This window comes from Eumetopias jubatus, unplaced genomic scaffold (genome assembly GCF_037043125.1).
Source record: "Eumetopias jubatus isolate StellerSeaLion01/CBP00866 unplaced genomic scaffold, mEumJub1_p1.0 scaffold_1, whole genome shotgun sequence".
Taxonomy (NCBI): Eukaryota; Metazoa; Chordata; class Mammalia; order Carnivora; family Otariidae; genus Eumetopias; species Eumetopias jubatus.
The window spans coordinates 41,576,831-41,599,564 of NW_028274807.1; the positions used below are offsets into that span (position 1 = coordinate 41,576,831).

The 22,734-nt window shown below is 36.2% G+C and overlaps 1 protein-coding gene across 1 annotated transcript in view; it reads left to right on the forward strand.

Moving 5' to 3' along the window:
* Window positions 1–22,734, forward strand: part of EPHA3 (EPH receptor A3) — a 364,933-nt gene that overhangs the window by 287,983 nt on the left and 54,216 nt on the right. Inside the window, exons 7-11 of the mRNA XM_028115620.2 lie at window positions 871–1,033; window positions 8,523–8,625; window positions 9,329–9,396; window positions 14,111–14,236; window positions 20,526–20,711. Coding sequence (XP_027971421.1) covers window positions 871–1,033; window positions 8,523–8,625; window positions 9,329–9,396; window positions 14,111–14,236; window positions 20,526–20,711 — 646 coding nt within the window. The remainder of the gene's footprint in view (window positions 1–870; window positions 1,034–8,522; window positions 8,626–9,328; window positions 9,397–14,110; window positions 14,237–20,525; window positions 20,712–22,734) is intronic.

Below are 22,734 nucleotides of genomic sequence, written 5' to 3' on the forward strand. Positions count from 1 at the left end.
GTACATGACTAGCATCTTTAACTACAAAGTATCTGTAATGTATACTTCTTCTGTAATATGCTATGTCATTTTGGTTAAGAATATCCACTCTGGGCCCCACCCCAAGTGCAGGGACATTCCACCATTGTTCAAAATCAGGTTACCCATAAAATACTCAGTGTATATTAATCTGCCTTAGGGGAAAAACACAATTCTGTGTAAATCCATATTTTCTACACAAGGCTTGACACAAAAAGACTTTCCTGTTAATGTGCACCGTGAATATCCTGATATACAGTCTGAGTCCCCTGGAGAAGATCCTTTGGGGAAATGTCTCTAGACTTTGATCTGAAGATATTTGTCTCTACTAAACCACAGTGACTTAGATTGAATACAGTGCATGTATAACTGATGCTGAGAAAGTTATGAATGTAGAGCTATATGTAAAACCTGGACCTTTTTGAAGTTTAATATTTTATAATTGATAAAAATATTTTTCTAAGAATCAGTAGGGCTTTCCTATTAAGTTTAATTCAAAGGGGTATTTTCCTTTTTGTAAGTTTATTTTTGAAATTAGAACAAAGCTTTCATTTAGACTTAGCTTTGAAGAAAACATATTTTCACTGGCATATTCACTAACTGGTAAGAATGAAAACTTTCCCTGATTTATGTGCAGGACACAAATCATTTTACACGTTAGGAGATTCTGTAAATAATTTTAGCTTAAAAGATGCCTCTATTGTCTTCAGAGAGTGAAATGATTGTCATCTCTTTTATATGTCCTATGCTCTGTGTTAAAATCTGAAAGAACTGATTTTGAGTAATTTACCTTTTTATCATTTGATAGCGTTATGAAGATTTGATTTTAACATGATTTTTCTTACCTCAAAGCAGGAGCAAGAGACAAGTTACACCATTCTGAGGGCAAGAGGCACGAATGTTACCATCAGTAGCCTCAAGCCTGACACCACTTATGTGTTCCAAATCCGAGCCCGAACCGCAGCTGGATACGGGACCAACAGTCGCAAGTTTGAGTTTGAAACTAGCCCGGACTGTATGTATTATTTCAGTGTAAGGTATAGGGGGAGGGTTGTTGCAAAGGTGTCTGATAATTCATTCTCATTCTCTCTAAATTTTAATCAAGTTAAAATTTAGATAATATTTAAATATTGAGATACATTGAAAGTAAATTGCTTGAAATATTTAACAATTTGTATGGTATTGAGTCTGCAGACTTGTGTTTGTGTGGGTGTGCATCTGTGTTTTGTTTTGTTTTGTTTTCTCTCTTACACATCAAACATATTCTAATGCCTGGAATGTTACTGGTCCTCTACTGGCCATAAATTGCTTTGAGGAATATTATGTAATATGATAACATACCCCCAGTACCTGTTAATCCCAGATATTCTTAGTTCATTGCATGATTCAGTGAACTACAAAAAAGAAACTTGCTGATCCGTGAGGATTTTAATATCGTTTTAATCCTTAACACATTCAATCTTGTGTCACTTGAAGAATAAGGATTTTCTAAAACCTGATTTATCACCTCATTCACATTCACAAGCAGTTTGGATAGTCTTGTGCGTCTGACACCAAATTTGGCATAAATACATCTAAAATTGGCAAACATTTTCCCAATGGCATTTCTCTTTTCTTCAAATGCATTTGCTTCATATTAGAAAAACCCTCTGCTGAAAGATAATTTTCAAAAAGGTGATATCATGGCTGTGGTACTAATAAAGAGTGAATACACATTCAAGTTCAAGTTAAGGATTTTATTTAGTTTATTAATTAATTAGGAGAGTATTATCTATTTATCTATATTTTATTTATGTTCATTATATCCTACAAAAGATTAAACTGGTTTATTTATTTATTTTTAGATTAAACATGTTTAAAGGAAAATTCGAATAACAGATACATATATACATATAAATACATATTTGTGCGTGTATGTATATGGGCAATCAGGAATAGTTAAAAAAATTATTAATTTGTCCCAAACCGATTAATATCCTATAGGACAATAAATATAATGATTAAAGTCATTTTTTCTACTACACAAAAACCATTTATGTCTCTAGTGAATGTTTTATTTTAATTGTAATGGGAAAAATTGTATACATCACTCAGTTCCCTGCAACTTAAATTCAGTTGTAAAAGAGCCTAGAAAGACAAAGATCAACACCCTTTAGAAACAGATTATCCAGGGAGGGTCTGACAATGGTCAACTCTGTCCTGAAAGGAAACCCAGTAATCTTTGACTGTCCCAATTTGCCATTTCTCCTGGCACGTGTATTTCCTATCTAAATATTTTGTTCATGACATTAAATATCATTGGCTTTGATACAGTAATATTTTTATTATGCCCACAATCCATACCTAATAGAAATATTAAGGATTAATACAAATAATAAAAACTGTTCAAGTTAATATTATAGGTACTCCATCAAGTAGTTATTTTATGGCACACTTTTTGTCAGGTGATTAGAAATGCTGTTTACAATAACAAGCAGCACCTTCTGCAAGGTATTGAAAATCTAGTGTTCTTAGAAATTATCAGTTCACAGCTGAAACATGACAATTCTTCTAACTCAAAGGGGAGCTGCCATCCTCAAAAGTGTAAATCTATACTTCAAGACCTCTCCTAATCCTCCCATGATGGATGTACATGTTTACCCCACCGCGGGGTCATGGAAGTGCCTGCTCGGATCCCCCTGCTACCTCCTGTGGGCAGACTGCAGTGGGCAGACAGCCTTGGCTGCTGCCCCTTCAGGACCCACCGCAGCCTTCATGCACGGGCCACGCTCCCCTTGATGACTAACCACTGCTAGGGGACTGGTGTCAGGCCTTTTCTGCCTAATGCAGGATTCCTCTATGGACAATCTTCACTCAGGGACTAGACGCCAAGGAGAAGTCGTTCTCTGAGAACATTAGAATCGAAATGTTAAAAATACCATGAAAGTACATCTGAACAAGTTTTTAAAAACAAATTTAAAATTTTAGATGACACAATAACAAAGTTTAATTGCAATTTAACATTAGTAGTTCTAAATCGTTTTGTAACATTTAAGTAGTGCAAAACAAGTTTCTTTTTCTTTTCTTTTTTTTTTTCTTTTTACGATTTTATTTTCACATAATCTCTACACCCAGCAAGAGGCTGGAACTCACAACCCTGAAATCAAGAGTTGCATGCTCCACCGACTGAGTGTGTCAGGCTCCCTGCAGAAAAGTTTCTTGTTCTGAAATGATTACAAATTGAATTTTTCAAACTTTTAAATAATATTTAAGTTAACAACAACAAAATCTACATTTGCTTTACCAAGGAAGATTACAGATCCCAGGAAGAGAAAAAAACAAATGCTCATTATATCCAGTGGTAGAAATTAAGCAAATTGAGGGACAGGAGGGTCAGATCACCATTAGATAAACATTCATTATGTTCCACACATGCATGTTCTTAATCAGCACTTAACTCTATTTGATATGTAAAAATGCAAAGGAAACAACAAATTCCTTTATACCAATGTGATTCTAGATTTACTACAGATACTGTTGTGGCGGCAATCTGCACGAACCTCTAAAGAGGCTTCAGTGTCTGAGGTTTAAGACCCCTACACGTTCTTGGTGTTTTGCCAAATAAGTTTTATATTTGCAATACTTCCAGTGATTGATAGAGCAGATGAAAAGAGGAGAAGGAAAAGATGAGCTTTTTAACATCTTCTTCCTCATTTATAAAAATCTTTGAGTTGTGCCGTTTGATTTTTTATTATTTGTATATTTTTAATGATTTTATTTATTTACTTGAGAGAGAGCAAGTGAGAGAGAGCACGAGCGGGGACAGGAGCAGAGGGAGAGGGAGAAGCAGACTCTCCGCTGAGCAGGGAGCTGGTCGCAGGACCCCAGGATCATGTCCTGAGCTGAAGGCAGATACTTCACTGACTGAATCACCTAGGCTCCCCTCAGTGTGATTTTTTTTTTTTAAGATTTTATTTATTTATTTATTTGAGAGAGCGAGAATGAGAGAGAGAGAGAGAGAGAGAGAGAGCGCGCGCACATGAGAGGGGGGAGGGTCAGAGGGAGAAACAGACCCCCCGCTGAGCAGCAGGGAGCCCGATGCGGGACTCGATCCCCGGACTCCAGGATCACGACCTGAGCCGAAGGCAGTCGCTCAACCAACTGAGCCACCCACGCGCCCAACTGAGCCACCCAGGCGCCCAGTGTGATTTTTAAAAAAATCAATTTACTCTTGCTCCTTCACCATAAAATTCTTCCAGGCTTTAAATACGGATGAGGAAAAAGGTACCTTTTGTCTTAAGGTGGGGAAAACAACAAAAATCAACTTTCTATTATTTTTAAAGATTTATTTATTTGAGAGAGAGAGAAAGTTGGGGGAAAGACAGAGAGAGAAAATCTTCAAGCAGACTCCCCACTGAGTGTGGAGTCTGATGCAGGGCTTTATCTCATGACCCTGAGGTCCTGACCTGAGCTGAAACCAAGAGTTGGATGCTTAACTGACTGAGCCACCCAGGCACCCCTAACTTTCTATTTTTTTAATCGAAATGTTATCTTCAAAAAATTCTAAGAACTTAAGAGTCTTATTTGTTATATATTGATATTTAATATATATATACATATATAAAAGACCCATGTTTGGATTTCTTTAACAGTTTGCTGTTTATTATACTTTTTATTTTTTAAAAAATTTTCCTAGTTTTTATTTTTAAAAATTATATGAAAAGTTCTCATTCATAACACATATAGATAGTTCTCAGTAGAACAAAGTGTATTTTTACCTGGAATTTAGATAATATTTTTGAACTAGGTTAAAATGTCTTACTTTTTACAGTGATTATCATCTTCCTTTTACCAGTGAGGAAACTGAGAAATAGGGAGGTTTAAGTTAGCTTTCCAAAATCACAGCATTGGTAAATGATGGGTCTGATTCTAGAACACATGTATTTATGTAATAATATATTAAGCATTCTCCTAAATATTTTATCTGGTCCTGTTCCATAAGCTATTCAGATACTATTATTTCCTTTTTATGTGGCCTAGGACACAGAGTTTATATGGTTTTTCTCAGGTTGCATAGCCAATAAGTGGAGTCAATGAGCCTAGAATCTCCAAGTTTTGGAGTACTGATCCAGTGCTGCAATTGCACATTTTATATATGTGTGTATGTATATATATATATATATATAAAATAGTTGTAGAGTTTATAGGAGTAAAAGGGCTTCCCTAGAGTTAAGGCAACATCTCCAAAGTACAGAGTATGAAACTGTGGCATGCTTGGAAACACAGTCAACTGTCTAGAAACCCTCAGCAGGCAGAAACTGAACCACAGCACTTTTTGCCAGTTTTTCACTGGGAAAATGAAATAATAAAAATATGTAACATTTATTAAGCACTTACTATGTGCTTGGCACTGTTTTAAGTGGTTTTTTTTTTAAGATTTTATTTATTTGAGAGAGAGAGAGAGAGCGCGCGCGCACATGGGGGGGGAGGGTCAGAGGGAGAAGCAGACTCCCTGCTGAGCAGGGAGCCCGATGTGGGACTCGATCCCGGGACTCCAGTATCATGACCTGAGCCAAAGGCAGTCGCTTAACCAACTGAGCCACCCAGGCACCCTGTTTTAAGTGTTTTAACTGCATTAGCCCATTTAATCCTCACAACAATGAGATATTATGTCACACAGCAAGTAAGTGCAAATCCAGGCATTCTGGTTCACGAGAATGAGCTCCTAACCAGTCTACTTTAGGGAGAGAAAGCCGGCAGTATGTATAGGATATACTAAAATGGGCAGTGACTAGAAACAGGGGAAGCAGTTTGTTTGTGGGAAAAAATATTCAAAATGAGTTTCTAAGACATAATAGACGTTTAGCAGCATGCCACATAAAGTCTTTGGACAACTCTCTTATGCATTTAGTCAATATTACTCATTAAAATGTTTGCTAATTTCACCAGCAAAAATGATCAGTTTGATTATGTGCTTTAGTCTCCAGGATTCACAGTTATTTAGAGCTAGAGGAAATGGCAGAGATGTCCTAGTTTAATCCTGCCTGTGTCAGAAAGAGAAATCAAGAAGTCCTCTTTCTTCTGTCATGTTTCCCCTCCCAGTTTCACTGACCTTTATTTTATCAACTGGCTAAAATTTACAGAGAATGTAGAACTTGCTGTTCTTTGTAAGTTATTACAGGGTACAAAATGGAAAGCATGAGATAGAGTTATTACTATAGGTTTATGGAGCATTATTGAATCACTAGGTTAAGTTATTTTGCAGACTAATCACAGATCTATATCGGGATATATCTGTCCAGGTCTTACGGGAGGCAGATATGAAGATGGAATTACAAGAGCTTTATAGGGGGAAATGCAGGTAGGGGAAACAGGCGGGAAGAGAAGTGGTGGGGCAGCACCTCAGGCTGGGATGTAGGTCAGCTGTCTGTGAAGAGCGGGAGGGAAAGAGAAGCATCGAGAAGGAGGAAACTCAGACAACAGTGCAGCTTGGAGGATCTCCCAAGCCCACGCGGAGCCCCAGAATGAAGACTGCCGTTGAGGAATCCTGCATTGAGCAGAGAGGGCCTGACTCCAGTCCCCTTGCGGTGGTTAGTCATCGAGGGGAGCGTGGCCCATGCATAAAGGCTGCGGTGGGTCCTGAAGGGGGAGGCTGTCTGCCCGCTGCAGTCCTGGCAGCAGGGAGATCCGAGCAGGCACTCCCATGATGCCACAGCGGGGTAAACAACAGTTTGCTGGTAGTAAAGAATAAAGTGCTTGCAACAGTTTGTACTGTAAGTATGCCGTCTGGCCATTTTTTGAGCTCTTTTTTTCAGATGCTGAGAAAACTTCTCAAATCCTATTTGTCATGTCTCTTCATTTGTATCATTTAGCTATTCCTAAAGCAGCATTATTTTCAAGAAAACCTTCCAAAGTTAGATGTTGATCAAGCTGAACATTTGATATTGGCTTCTGGAGAGGAGATGGTATTCAAATAATCAAACTCTCTCTTCTAAGCTCTTTCGATAGATCACTCATTCATTTGTGCACAGCCATTTACTACAAGAGAGATATATGTTAAAATATGAGCATGTGAAAGGGGTTGTTCCAGGAGCTGCGCATATTTTAGAAAGTCTAGAGATCAGGATGCTTATGGAGTTTGTTGGCAGAGGAGGCTGGGGCTATAAGCAAGGAACAGGATCTTAAATGGCTTTACCTGCTCTGCTATGGAATTTGCATTTTATCTTAAAAGTGATGGAGAGCCCTACAGAACTTTAGGCATGAGAATGACAAGGTAAGATTCATGGTTTAGAAGGAATACTATGGTGGCCATGCAAATAGAGACCAATTAGGAATTTCTAACTGTAATCCAGAAGAGAAATGAAGACATAAACTAAAACACTTAAAGAGTTTGGTGATTAATTGGATATTGAATGATCAGAGGAGGGAAAAGACAAGATGACTTCATATTTATAGTCTATACCCTTGCTCCTCAAAATGTGGACTGGAATCAGAAGAAGCAGCATCACTCAGATCTCACAAGAAAAGCAGGTGTCAGTCCCCATTCTAGACCAACTGGATCAGAAACCACTTTTCCAAAAGATTCCTAAGTGTTTTGAATGAACACTGAAGTTAGAGAAACATTGGTCTAGCTCAAGGGTCGGTAAACTTATTCTGTGAAGGGCTAGATAATAAACATTTTAGGCTTTGTGTGTATAGTCTGTGTTATTCCTACTCAATTGGCTATTGTAACATAAAAGCAACCAAAGACAATATACAAATGAATGTGTCTGTGTTCCAATGCAATTTTACTGATGGATACCAAACTTGAATTTTATATAATTTTTACATGTCAAAAAATCTTCTTTTGACTTTTTACAACCATTTAAAAAAAATGTAAAACCACTGTAAGCTCCTGGGCTTTACAAAAACTGGTGGCAGGCCAGGTTTGACCCCTGGGCCATTTTTGCCAACCCCTTGTCTAGGTGATTGAGTGAGTGAGTGATGGGCCATTCACGAAGTTAGGAAATACAGGGAGAAGAACAATTTGTTGGTGGTATGTGTTGTAAAACATTTAAATAACTCTAGATACTGGAGGCTAAACAAGCTTGATTAGAAAGCTTTTATCATTTCATTCCTGGAAATCTTACCTGTTCTCTATGTGCCTCTAGTAACTTCTGGTTTATCCAGTGAGTTTCTTTGCAGTGAGGATAGAGAAAACCAGTCCAGGATATTGCACATGGTAGGCACTCAAGGTGTGTTTAATTGATGCCATTGAAACAGAGTATTTTATCTTATAAATTAGAAATTTCAAGCACCATGGTAGGAAATGTCTTTTTCTTTTCTTTTTCTTTCTTTTTCTTTCTTTCTTTCTTTTTTTTTTTTTTTTTTTTTTTTTTTACATGAAGTGAAGAGTTCTGTCTACACTGTCTTAGGAGTAAGCCATAGTTCAGGTACAAGCAGAGTAAATATGGCTTTTCTATGCAGATGTTAGTTATGGTGTGTTAATGCCCGGCCTTTTCTTATTTTTCTCCTCCAACTCACAGCTTTTTCCATCTCCGGGGAAAACAGCCAAGTGGTGATGATTGCCATTTCGGCGGCTGTGGCCATTATCCTGCTCACGGTCGTCACCTACGTCTTGATCGGGAGGTGAGTTCACGGGCTCTTTTACCACTTACTTTCATTATTGCTTTGCCTGCTCCCTCAGTGGCTGCCAAAATCCGCAGAGTGTGGTCCATGAAGTATTTTAACAAATAAGCATGTCTCCACTTAGATCTAGATCTTTCTTTCTTCCCCTCCCTTTCTTTTGTTTCTCCAACTTTAGTTTTGATTTTCTTTCTTCCATTAAATTCCTGCCCCACTCTTCAACACATTCCACTTCTCCTCTCCCTTTTGACCTCACTTGTAGGTTTAACTTTCTTTTTCCAATTATCCTCTCTTCAAATACACCCCAGATTTCCCTGCCACTTTCTCACCCAGAACACTGGTAATGCGGCACTGCGCTAATCACTAACAATGGAGACTTTACCCTTCATTCATTCTAACAGCAGTTGTTAAAAAAAAAAAAAAAAACTATAAACACTTTCTAAGGCCATTATAAAAACTGAGCTGAAGGGGTCTGCACAGTGGGGAAGCAACTCTACATATCTCCTCATTAGGCAGCTTTCCAGAGTCCCCAGAGAAAGAGGCTTTCTATAAAGGATTTAGAAAATATGAAGTCATTAAACTTTCACTAAAGCATTTAATTGTTTGAGGAAAATGCTTTATTTTTTGTGCTTTGCACATTCTGAGCATAGATAATTGCTTTAAGTATATTTTCTTTCTGTGTTCTCTTCCCTTCACTTACCTCCAGGTTCTGTGGCTATAACAAGTCAAAACACAGTACAGATGAAAAAAGGCTTCATTTCGGGAATGGACATTGTAAGTTCCCAAGCTGTTTTGGCGCTTTGGTTTTTTGTATTTCAGTTTTCCCAGTTATTGATTTATAATTGGATAACTTCCTCACAAAAAGAATGCAAAAGTAGTCCTATGAAAGAATTGAGCAAATTAAATTAATTTTAAATGGAAAAGGAAATTCATGGCTCTGCATTAAGTAATTTTTATATGGCCACATTTCAGCATACTTAAGCCAAAGTGAAGGATAACCTGTGGTTTCTTTCCAGATAATGCACATAATGGGGAGTATGGACCATAGTCAGCTCTGCGTAGCTGAAAGGCAAAGCGTATCTTCAATTTCCTCATTTCTCATCCTTTGCTAAAATCTAAATAGGCACCTTTTCCCTTCCCTAACTTCCAAATAAATATAAACAACCTCTGTTTATGTGAAATGACTTAACTCTGTTTTGTCAACCAACCAGGAGAGAGCCTTTAAAATAAACTGTATATTATTTTGGAGTCACACGATATCCAACTAGTAGGAAAGCCTGCACTTTTCCCTCATATTTTAATACCAATCAGTTTAGTGTCTTTTTAATATTTTCTAAAAGAAATACTTTTTTTAGGAAATGAAGTGTTTATAAGAAGACTCTTTTTTTTTCCTTCTTCTGGCAAAACAAATCATCCCAAGCGTTTTGATTTTCCAAACTATGACTCATTTTAATGTGGCAATTACTAATCAGTGGACTCAAATGGAATAGCATGTTCTTATGGAAATTAGTACAGGCTATCCTCATACTTATGTGCTCTCAGATAGTCTCAATATAACTAATGTGGTCTTGTAAGCATTACTTTCTTTAGCATTCATCATTGCCTTGTAAAATTATTTTCAGTTCAGCATCATACTTTATATCAGTCACTGGCTTTGCATCTAAAAATTGTAGCTCTAGTTCTAACTCAAGTAAAAGCTTGATTACCTGTTGCTAACATGCAGGGGGCATACAGTGGCTTGCAAAAAAAAAAAAAAAAAGAATGTCTTCCAAAATGTAAATTGATGTGACATGAACAGAGTGACAGAGTTTACAGAGAGCATTGTTTTCTCTATCTCATTGCAGTCCTTACAGAATAATTCACAAAAGCCAAAGTAGTACCTTCCTAATAGCAGCACCTCATCATTTCAGATTAGTTAGGTTACCAACTCAAAAGTCTTAAAAGAATGAATGAACAAATTACAGGATACTTGTCTAGCTTTTTTCATGGTCCCCAAAAAAACGGAGTCCCAGTCGTCATGCATCAATTAGAGCAGTTACATTCCTGTGGATTAAGTTGTTCTTAATTTGAAGTAGATAGTCAATGCAAATATTGTCTTTAGAGCAAAACCATACTGTTTTTTTATATCAGAATTGTAAAGCTCATGAATTTGGAACAATGATAAATTTCTGTATCCCCATTGCAAGCAGGTTCCTCTATCCCTCCGATCTGTTTTAGCTGTTGGGTTTTTCTGGTGGGGTTGGTTGAAACGTTAATTTTCTTCAAATGCGCAATATCTTTCTGACAGACAAACAAAAAAGAAATGCATTTTATCCTAGCTATAAGGGCATAAAGTAACTTATATGCATGTCATAAACTTTCTGCGTCTTAATCCGACAGCTGGTTTATTTCAGACCATTTATTTGGGATTACTTTAAAAAGCTCTAGCTATGAACTATTCCCTCCAGCCTTGTTACAAATCCTATAATATTGCTTCAAAAGGAAAGAAATGTGTTTCACCTCCTAAGATCCTGTTCCCTCACCCTCTCCGGCTAGGCCTTTTTATTTTCTGCTGTCCTTAGGGCAACTCATGCTGGTAAAATGGAAATGTAAATTATTGTGTTTGCACAGAACGAGCTGTAAAGTAGTGTAGCTTAACACGTGCGCATGTGTTTATTATCTGGTTTTCTTGACACAGCCCAGTTACTCTGTAGGTTGCCCTTAATTATTGGTGTGAAGGGATTATAGGCCTTGTATCCCGCATCACCTGATTCCCGGAACCTCTGGGGTCAGCGGTTAAAAGTCGGCAGCCGAAGCTCCCGCAGTGAACAGGCTATTTTGCTTGGGGGGGGTGTGTGTGTTATATTTGTATCATTCCCCAAAGTCCATGGGGAGAGAAAAACAATTTATATGATTTTACTTCATTGCAGTGAATTTGATTGATTTTAGTTGGGAATGACTATTGCATTTTCAGATTGTTTGGTACTACATGTACTCCTTAGGGCTGCCAGCTATGGAAGGTAACTCTAAGCATACTTTCAAGGCTGTTTAAAACCCGTGCTTATTTAAAATGTTTGAGGCTATGCTCCTGATGACTCATTTTATAATGATCTTTGTAAATTCTGATGCTAGTAAATTGCTTCCAAACTGATTTCCTGGAGGTGAGCAAAGTAAAACATTTGTAATTGTTTACAAGAAAAAAAAAATTAATTTGGGGGGAAATTTAGTTTTTACCTTATCTTTAAAAGTGTTTCTTTTTCCTTGAAAAGGAATACTAAGTTTCCTTACCTTACTAGTTCCTTACCTTACAATCTACTAGAGATGAATCAAAACAGGATGATCATATAGCCTAGCTTTCCTTTGAGGTGAGCCTTCATTACAAAAAGGTTCTGACACAACTTTATTTCCTGACATATTTTAGTAAGTCTACAGTTACTTTTACTGTTTTCCTTACTCCTAAGCAAGAAAAGTATGAGAGCTTTCCTTAATTTGTTTGCTTGTCTTAAGGGTAAAGTGTTTTGGTACTGATAATATTAGAAATAGGTTTAGTGTACTAATAAACTATAGAAGACCACTGGCCTAAGGACTGGCTCGGCCATCTGTCTTTATAGGAAGCAACAATGTTTACAATAATGGCAGAAGCTTGCAAACTGATCTGGGAGCTCAAAAGGAATGGACATTTCTGAGTAGGGGGAGTGTTAGCCTTTCTTCTCCATTTGTTCCCCACTCTCCCAGTCCTACCCTGCAGTCTCAAAATCATCTGAAGGTGTAGCTGAGGAATATCGAATTTTTACTTCCTAACCACCATTTATTTTTATAATCCATTTTTTGCATATGCTTCTATTTCTTTACTCAAAACCTATATGGATACTTTGCAGGAACATAAATTATGAGGTGGTTAACCATGGCATTCATAAAGATGTCCTATAGGTCAATAAACTAATCATTTCTCAGCCCACGCTATGAAATGCTAGACCTGTTGGCCTGATGTCCATTGCGCTGAAGGCTTTCCAGAATAATTGCTGCCATCAGTCTCTACACCCATTTAATGCAAAGTCTGAAACGGAGTCGAAGAAGTCTTTGGTCATCACAGAATGTTCAGTTGCAATTTGTCATTAAGATTGTTTCATTATAAAATTATACTGGAAAATACAACATCTGATTTTATTTGTTACTTTAGGAATAAAAAAAACTTTGAATAATATAGTGTTATAAATGAAAAAATACATCACTATTAGGCATCCCTGCCCCTTGCTAAAGCAATGTTACCAATATTTTTTTACCAATATTACCAAAATTAAAAGTAAAAATCCATCATATTAGTACATATATAATATACTTTAATGTTAGAGCATGCCCATGTACTTTAGTAGATCCTAGTCTCCCTTTTTTAAAAATTTAGTTTTAGGGGTGCCTGGCTGGCTCAGCTGGTAGAGCATGTGACCCTTGATCTCAGGGTTGTGAGTTCAAGCCCCACATTGGGCATAGAGCTTACTTAAAAAAAAATAATTTTACTTTAAAGAAAGTTAGTTTGTTTATTGAACATTCCAAATTGTTTCTAATACGACTTATTTTTCCAAATGGTAGGAATCTCATTAGTATTAAATGAAATCCAAAATGATTCTCCCTTATCTTTGATCCACGCTAATTTGATTATAGAACATCACAAAAATTTTCACCTTCAGAATAATTAAATAAATACATATATTATGAAAGAGGTTTATATTTAATAAGCTATAAAAATAATTTGTATTTGGAATTTAGCTTCTTAGCACCATTATTAAACTTACAGAGAATTTATATTGCCTTGAACTATGTTGAAAAGCTATACAATAAGATTTCAGTTAATTGATACTATATTAGTACATGCATATAATACTCACTTTGTATATACATATCCTCACAGGTTTAAGTAGATCTATAATTGCAGTGGGGGATTTGATTGTCAATGTTACTAAAAGCAGAATAGTGTCAGACAAAAGACATGATGTTTTATATCCTTTAATTAATGTATCTGTAATTTTAGCTGCCATTCCACCTTATGAAGTTATTTCACAAACTGATTTATTGTCAGATGCGGCATTGTCATAAATATTTGTTTACTGCAGTCTTTGTAGAATCATAAATGTGTAATAGCCTTATTGGTATTCACTCACTAATGCTTCTGGTAGTAATTACTTGGTCTACTCAATTCTGAAACACCATCTCCTTGAGATTCCCCTTTTTGAAAGTCCATTTTCCTTCTAATGTTTTTGCAGAGAAAGTTCATTGTGTTTCCTCATTTGTTTCATTATGGGAAACTTTGTTTCTTAAGTGGTTCAATACTTAGTCCCATTTCTCTGTCTGCCAGTTGCTGTGGTACCTGAGAATAAACTAAAGGTTTGGTGTACTTTTTTGTAATGGGGATTCTTTTTTTTTTTTTTTCACTAACAATGTGATTACAAAATTGTGTCAGTAAAATTTTAATAAATCTAGCTACAATAATGCCTTTCTTCTTTCCCTTAAACAGTAAAACTTCCAGGTCTCAGGACTTACGTTGACCCACACACATACGAAGACCCTACCCAAGCAGTTCATGAGTTTGCCAAGGAATTGGATGCCACCAACATATCCATTGACAAAGTTGTTGGAGCAGGTAACCACCACAGTAATCCTACTCTCAACCCCGTGTTAATTACAAATTTACAACTATGAATAAGAATGCTGCCTGAGTTATATTGCTGTGAAAAGGGACATTTTTTTTCCCCTGATTTCATGATCAAAGGCAGGCAAAAAGTAAATGAAGGAGTATCTAATGGAATGGACAGATTTCAAAGGTGCCAGACTTACAGACTCATAGACCATGGCCAGCTTTTTATTTATTGAATTTCAGAGCCGGCAGCCACAAGAGCTCAGTCCTCCCCTGGCTGTGCTGATCATGTGTCACAAAGCCTATTTGGCTGAATAGGGATAACAGGATAAAAGTGTCTTATTTTAAACAAGCTCACCACGTGAAAATTTTGATTTTGTAAAAAAGGTAATTTTAGAATCCTCTTTGGAATTAAAAAAAAAAAGAGACAACACGAAATAAAATCATAAATGACACATTTTACACAAATTTACTTAAAACTCTTTTTGAGGGAATAGTTTAAGTAATGTAAAGTACTCCATTTTAATATTTGCCTGTAACTTTGTATAGTCTTAATTCATTTGTGTTGAAGCTTGTTTTCATATAGACATCTCTTCGTTCTAATCATGAATCTAGTCAATCATAGATCAATTAACAAATACCTGTGGATTGTTAATAGCTGTTGCATATTTCCAATAAAAATTATAGGTACTTATAAAATAATGATATTTATACATTTACACAGAAATGTATGGACATTTACAGACATGCAGTGTGGGACTGAATAAAAACTACTACTTAAAAGTAAAAAACAATATTGTACAATAGCTTTATTCCATCATCTCATTAGTCAATATTGTTTTAAAACCAAATGCAAAGTTGATGTAGGAAATAGAAAGATTGAGAAATTAACTCATTGAATGCATAACATATCAGATCATGTTTTCTGCAAGTACTATATGTATGACTGATGCTTCTTTACATAAATGTGCATATAATTTTCTCTGTTTCTCTTTCTGTACATCAAAGCAGTATTTAGAATTCTAATGGTATTTACTATTCAAGCAGGACAATCTGAGTAATTCATATTATCTAAATAAAATGATAATTTACTAAATCTTCTCCTCTAACTTTATTAATATTTTATCCTCCTAAAACTGACATGTGCAGGGGCGCCTGGGTGGCTCAGTCGTTAAGCGTCCGCCTTCGGCTCAGACCGTGATCCCAGGGTCCTGGGATCGAGCCCCGCATCGCGGGCTCCCTGCTCAGCGGGAAGCCTGCTTCTCCCTCTCCCACTCCCCCTGCTTGTGTTCCCTCTCTCGCTATGTCTCTCTCTGTCAAATAAATAAATAAAATCTTTAAAAAAAAATACATGTGCAGGTAATAGTAAAATATGGAACTAGTAATTCATAAAAGGAGAAAAGAGTATGTGCTTCTTTTTCCACAATCTAAGACTTAAGAATATACACATTCATCATATATCTATGTTAATCAAGTTAAAACAAATCTATATTGATTACTCTCTTTCATTTGCACAGTTCTGCTTTGTAAACTGCTCTGTGGTGCAGAGAGATTTTGTCGTGCTGGTGTTAATGTCCCACAAGAGTGCACTGTTCTCTAACATGGAAACCTCGGGCGCATAGGTAGCACAAAAACTTTGCACACTAAACTGATGTGAGGAGGAGAAACCCACTTAGGCTTAGCCGGTGTCCAGAAGGCCAGACAGACACATCGGGACCTTGAACTTTGGGACCCTCTGCATTAGTAAAAGCTTAAATATATCGATGTTATTGATAACACCAGGTATCTAGAACACAGTAGTGTGAGACAAAACACACTCATTAAAGATGGTATCTGATAAATGAGACAAAAGGAAAGGCTACTTATACTGAGTCACTTAATAATCCCTGATGCTTATTAAAGATCAGGACAAATCATCTTTTTTTCATTTCTCTCCTCAAACGTACTTGTAAAAAAATAGACATCTGCCCCATTTTCAGGGTTGTGTAGCCAATATCCTCATTTGCCACATTCAGGGCAACAATACTGTGCCTGCATTGCTTGCAAACAAGTAGATCTTCAAGGTCAATTATACTCCTCCTGGAAGATCTCAATATAATGTGCACACCCAGTTCTAGTCTATCTTGATTCGCCTTTCAAGGGTTTGTCATCACCAAGATAGAATAAGAGTTTGAGATTTTAAAAGCTATCAATTTTTCTTAACATTTTGTTTTGCAAAATGTAAAATATCTACAAAAGTAGAGGAAATTGTATAATAGTATAATGGAGAGTGTAGTATACCAGTACCCATTTCTACAACAACTTCAGTAACAATCTATTCCTGGCCAGCCTTCTTTCAATTATACACTTACTCATTTCCTGTATCCTTTTAAAATTTTAAAAGTAATGTTGTCCATAAAAATTTAATAATGTGCTAAATTGATTAGCAACTATCTTCCATTGCTACAAGACTGAATCTTTCAGTCAAAGACAGAACTTTCACAGTCAATTAAATATGCCAAAAGACTATATATGTCAGCCAATTCTCTAATTTTGTCAGAGATTTTATACAAAGAAATAGATATAATGGAAACTCTCATTTGTACTTTGGCTAATCAGAAAATTAAGCCCTTATTGCAAATAACAAAATTAAAATTGAACCATAAATTTACTTTCTCAAAGTAGTAATTTTTTTAATAATGGAATTCATAATGACTAAAATTCCCAGTTTCATTCCTCCATCCAACCATTATTTCAAAGATTAAATACTGAAAATTTCTGAAAGTAGAATATATTCGTTTAATTCTCTATTCTATGCTAGGCATTCACATGATATTTAATTTTATTAGCCTACTGGATAGGCATTATCTCCATTTCACCAGATGAGGAAACAAGAGCTAAAATCTGGATGACCTATAGTTACATAGTTATTAATTGAAAACCAAAATTTGAATCTTTTACTTTTCAATTTCAAAGTCCATACTAGACACTAATAATTACAGTAGTGCCAACATTTTTGTGAGGATTGCGGTAATTCCTGTTAATATGCAGTGCTTAGCTGCCACATTAACATTGTTCTCTATGTATTTTTATTAAGCTTCTCTTATTAAAATAGTAGAAGGAGAGTGGAATTTGAAGCCAAGGCAGAGTGTCGTTCTACTTAAACACAAGTAGATTTTTTCCTCTATTTTAAATAACATGAGTGTAAGAAATTCTACTTTTAGCAATTTTGCATTGTACATCTTAAATCGGAATACAGTGTGACCATTCTCATAAAGCATAGTTTATTTCAAAGGACAAATAAAAACTGCTGCACTTACTGAATTTAAAAAATCAAGCAGTGCCTTCCAAGTGATTCTTGTAGTTGTGCTTAGAAATGACGGGAATGACAGGATCTAAGTTTTCTTTCTTATAGGTTCAAAGTTAATTGAATAAGACCGTGTAAAATTTGACTAGATGGAAAGATCGACCATTGTGTTTGCCCAGTCTTTGTTATTTTTTCCAACAGAGTTGTTTTAAGTTATTATAAAGAGAATTGAATTAATAGTTAACATTTCTATGTTTAGTATAATATATTGGTGACCATTTCTAGTATTTATATGATGAAATAATCACATTTCAAAATTTGGGGGTTTTTAAAAATTAGCATTGCTGAAACATCATTTTCTGAATTTTGGAGGTAGATAGACATTTACATATGTCAGATATCCCATGAAGAAGAAAGAAAGGAACTCTCATTGACCCACTTGAAATTCAAACTCTTCCACATCACTCCAGTGAGGTACTTTTACAAAATACTCTCCTTTACAAATACTTGTCCAAGGTGACATTAACCTTGCTGTCACCATCATCATTACAACCACCTCTTCTCACATCAATACAGAACTTGACAGTTTAAAAAGCATTTTTATATTTGTGCTTCAATTTGATCTAACTCTTCAGAGGTAGATAGATAATTTATCCTTCTTAAGGTGGGCCTGAACTCAGAGAGGAAAATACTATGTGTCTTTACATACATTCATTCCTTTAATTGCACAAAGACCTTATGAGTTAGACACAATTGGCGTTGCCAAGTTATAGATAAGGAGACAAAGGCACAGAGAGGTTAAGCTGCTTGCTCAAAATCACACAGCTGATAGGTGACGGAGGAAATTAGGCCCTAGAATCCATACTCCGTCCCACAGTTCTGTACTGTCTGTCCTGCAATCTGTTGACAAGTGATTTGTTGTCTAGAATAAGTGGTGATAACATCAAAATTTAAAACATGATCCATTACAGCATATTGACTCATGATAATGGCAGAACTTTCTTTCAGAAAATTAAAGTTTATTGTAGATGATTCCTAATGGTTTCCTCAAACTTAATGTTTACACAACATGAACTAGAGCTCTCTGGCAATGTTCTAATAACCCAATATCAGGAAAGGAATGCTTATTCTTTTTAAAAATATTTTTTTATTTATTTTTTTGAGAGACAGCGTGCACATGCGTGCACACAAAGTGGGGGCAGAGGGAGAGGGAGAAGCAGACTCCCCTCAGGGCAGGGAGCCCAATGCGGGGCTCGATGCCAGGAACCCGAGATCATGACCTGAGCAGAAGGCAGACAGATGCTTAACCAGCTGAGCCACTCCCAGGGACACTTACTCCTGCTTACAGATTCTAACAATGATTTACTTTGCATCATAACTTTTCCCCCTATTACTCACACTCTATAATGACATATTCTCCCTTGGATTTCAAAAGTCAATGAATGTTCTCAAATTCTACCCCTGATTCTCCCCGTAATCCGAAAGAACACTCTAGCTACAGATATCGTTATTTTCTCTACACTCCCTCTAAAGGAAGAAATGAGATCTGCCTTATTTAGCATTATAACTGTGTTTTTCAATGTGTTTGTCATACTGTTGCCAATTGATGAGTATTTATTTTAAAAAAATGTATAAATAACTGCTTTTGGACCTTAAATGACTTTGATAAGTTACAGCATAAGTCATTGTTTTGGAAACAGAGACAAAACTGGATTCCCGAGAAAGGACCAAGTGTGGGGGAGTTTAGAGCTTCCTGGAGAGAAGCGAGTTATTTGTAGTAATGCAGCTGGTAAATCAATAGGACAACCTGCTGCTTTTGTGGGATGAAGCACTTGCTTGAACAAAATATAGAAAAGAAGCATCTCACTTCTTGACAGCTTCTCTCTGGCTGATCCAGGGGGCATGGAGCTTGTACAAAAACTCACAGTGAGAAGGATGGACCAAGAATGCTCTTCCATTTCATAGATACCCTAACAATCATGTAATTCATCCGTTTCAGAAAAAACTCTCATTTGATATTTAAAAAAAAAACACATTTTAAGATGTTATACAAATCAGATCTGATAATCCACATATTAGGATTTCCTCTATAAACAAAGAACATTCTATGGGTGGCACTCCTTTGTAGCAATTACCATGGCAAGCAGTGGGTCAGAGAAATGGATGTAGAAGGTCTTTGCCCTCAGGAAGCTCAAAATATGATGAAAGAGTTACGGGTAAATCTTCTCAATAACAATGTATATGAAATTAGTGCCCAAACTAGTTCTAGGCAGCTTTAGATTAGTTGGTTTAGACCATTTAAAAGTCAGCAGCACTCCATATTCAGTAAATTCTGGATTAATCATGCATTTAAGACAAGTTTTTATTGAAGACATTGAATCTAAGAAAATTTTATAGTGATTTTATAGAAAAGATTGCTACCTTTTTTTATACTAGTATTTTCTTCTTCCTTCCAGAAGCTCCAAGAACTTTACAACTAGTATGTCAGTAATGCAACATGCCAATACTCCAATAAAATGAATTGGTAGCAGATGCTTCTGTTCTCATTTTCAGAGTCTGAGTATATTGCTAAATTGGTTCTCTTAGTAATAACAGAATGGCTAGAAACATCTGAAATTTAATCTATTGCTCAACCCATAATATTTCTGTTGGTCTGTGGATTATCCTCAGGAAATGGTAGCTATGATAACAAGGAGTTAAAATCCTATTCAATAGAGCTTTCAACTTTCCTCTTGTTCTTTCATATTCGATTATTCACGATGCAGTACTTGAAAATGTATGAGGCTATTCACAAGGTCCATTTTTCCATAGGGTGTGGATGTCCTGAGGTTTCTTAGGGAGTCTCTGATTATCATCTTCTGAAATAAGTTGAAGGCCTACAGTGTACATCTTGCAGGTCAAAGTGTGAATACTTTGAATGGGATTATTGAGAGGAAACAGTTGCTCTCTACTGATACCTTTTTATTATATAATTCCTTACCTTTTGTTGTTGTTCTGTTCTTCCAACAGGTGAATTTGGAGAAGTTTGCAGTGGTCGCTTAAAACTTCCTTCAAAAAAAGAGATTTCAGTGGCCATCAAAACCCTGAAAGTGGGCTACACAGAAAAGCAGAGGAGAGACTTCCTGGGAGAAGCAAGCATTATGGGACAATTTGACCATCCCAACATCATTCGACTGGAGGGAGTTGTTACTAAAAGTAAGTCAAGTCAAAAGACAGACTTTTGCCTGTGTTGAGCAGAGGTTATTTAAACCCAAACTCAATCGTTAAAGAATTTCGATTTTTTTTATAGCTGTCAGTCCTAACAGAAAGACTAGTTTGGGGTTAACCTGTCTTCCTTTGACAAAAGAGCAAAGATATTTAAGTAGTAGTATATTGAAAGTGCTATTCTAGATCTTTAAAGATTGGAAAAAAATTAGGAGCTGAAAAAATTGGACTGTATTAAGACACTGATGAAAAGATAGTTAAGAAGTGAATTGTGGAGAAGTCTGTTATGTAGAGTAGCAAGGGAAAACAATGACTCAATTTTGACAGGAATTGCTGGGAACTCCCAGCTAGCTGCCTTTTCTTTTACTGTTTACCAGTTTCAGTTAAACTTCCAAATCTTTACCCCCCTGGCTTTGGGAAAATTATGGGAGTTTGGGGACTGCTTCTGAGCTGTAAAGATTGGGATCACATTAGACCCAAGGCCTTTTCCTGGTTCTCTGTGGATTTCAAATAATTCTAATCTAGAGTCCCAGATGGATTTTTGACTGGTCTGGGGAAACTCTGGCTCACAGCCCATAATAGAGATCTGAGCTTATTTCCATGATAGTTTCTCCAGCCAGACTCAAAAGGAATCCCGTGAGGCAGATATGTGATATTTGGCTCCAGTACCAATGAAAACCTCTTGAGAATGCTCTAGGATTTTTTTTTTTTTTCTTCAAGATTTTGGAGCACAGGATGAAGAATAAGCTAAATTGGCAGCTAACTACTTAGAGCGAAAGACAACATATGGCAGGAAATTTGGCATCCTTTAGGGGATAATTCATTGGCACCACATTTACATATTCTATGGTTACCAACAGACATTACACATTATATTTTTCACAATGATATTTTTCTTTAACATTACACAGAGCACTTTCCAAATGGCACTAATACCTATTCTCATCTTAGTGTGACTAAAAAGGCAGTTCCTTTCTCACAAGAGCATGGTATAATTGAAATGTATTTTGATTTCCTTTGGATTTTTCTTATATAATCAATGGGATTAAGAACTGAGTAATGTAGGGGTGCCTGGGTGGCTCAGTGGTTAAGCGTCTGCCTTCAGCTCAGGGTTCTGGGAACGAGCCCCACATCGGGCTCCCTGCTCGGCAGGAAGCCTGCTTCTCCCTCTCCCACTCCCCCTGCTTGTGTCCACTCTCTGGCTGTCTTTCTCTCTGTCAAATAAATAAAATCTTAAAAAAAAAGAAAGAAAGAAAGAACTGAGTAATGTAGAATTAAACCATAAACTGTAAGCCCATATTAAGTATGTATGGTAAGAAGAATTTTTCCCTTTGTACTCCTAAATATTAGGCCATACTAGTAGTAACTCTGAAATATTTTCTGAAGAACATTTTTAAACTATTTTTAAGTTAATAAAAAAAACTGTTAGTAATAGTAAGGATTGGGAAAATGTTCAAATCCTTTTTTCCTCCAGGGCAAGAGCGTACTACTTAATGCCATAATTCTTAATTTTATGTCTCACTGGTGTTTTAATAATCAATTAGCCGTTTATTCTCCTTTATATCATCCTCACCAAGTGGTTGTCCTTCAAATCTTGAGCCCCCTTGGGGGGGGAATCTTATTTGTACTTGTATAGCCATATTTTTTTAACTCAATTTTCATAAGTTTTTTTTTATAAGGTTTTCTTTATGAGTTGACTATTGTGTGCCAGACATTGTACTATGGATGTCATTTCATTATTACCACTACCCTGTGAATTAGATACAATAATTCAATTTGCATTTGAACAAACGATAACTATAAAGAGCAAGCAGCCTGTCTAACTAGAAAGTTCTGGAGATAGCATTGGAAATTTGGTCTGTTGGTTTTACCTCTTGTCCCCAACAATGGACAAAAATGAGTTTCTAATTTTCATTTTGTATTCTACTTATTCTTTTATATCTTGATTTAAAAAAAAATTCCCTAATAATTTGATCATAGTAAGGAATCCCTCAAGCTTCAAAAATTTTCTGGA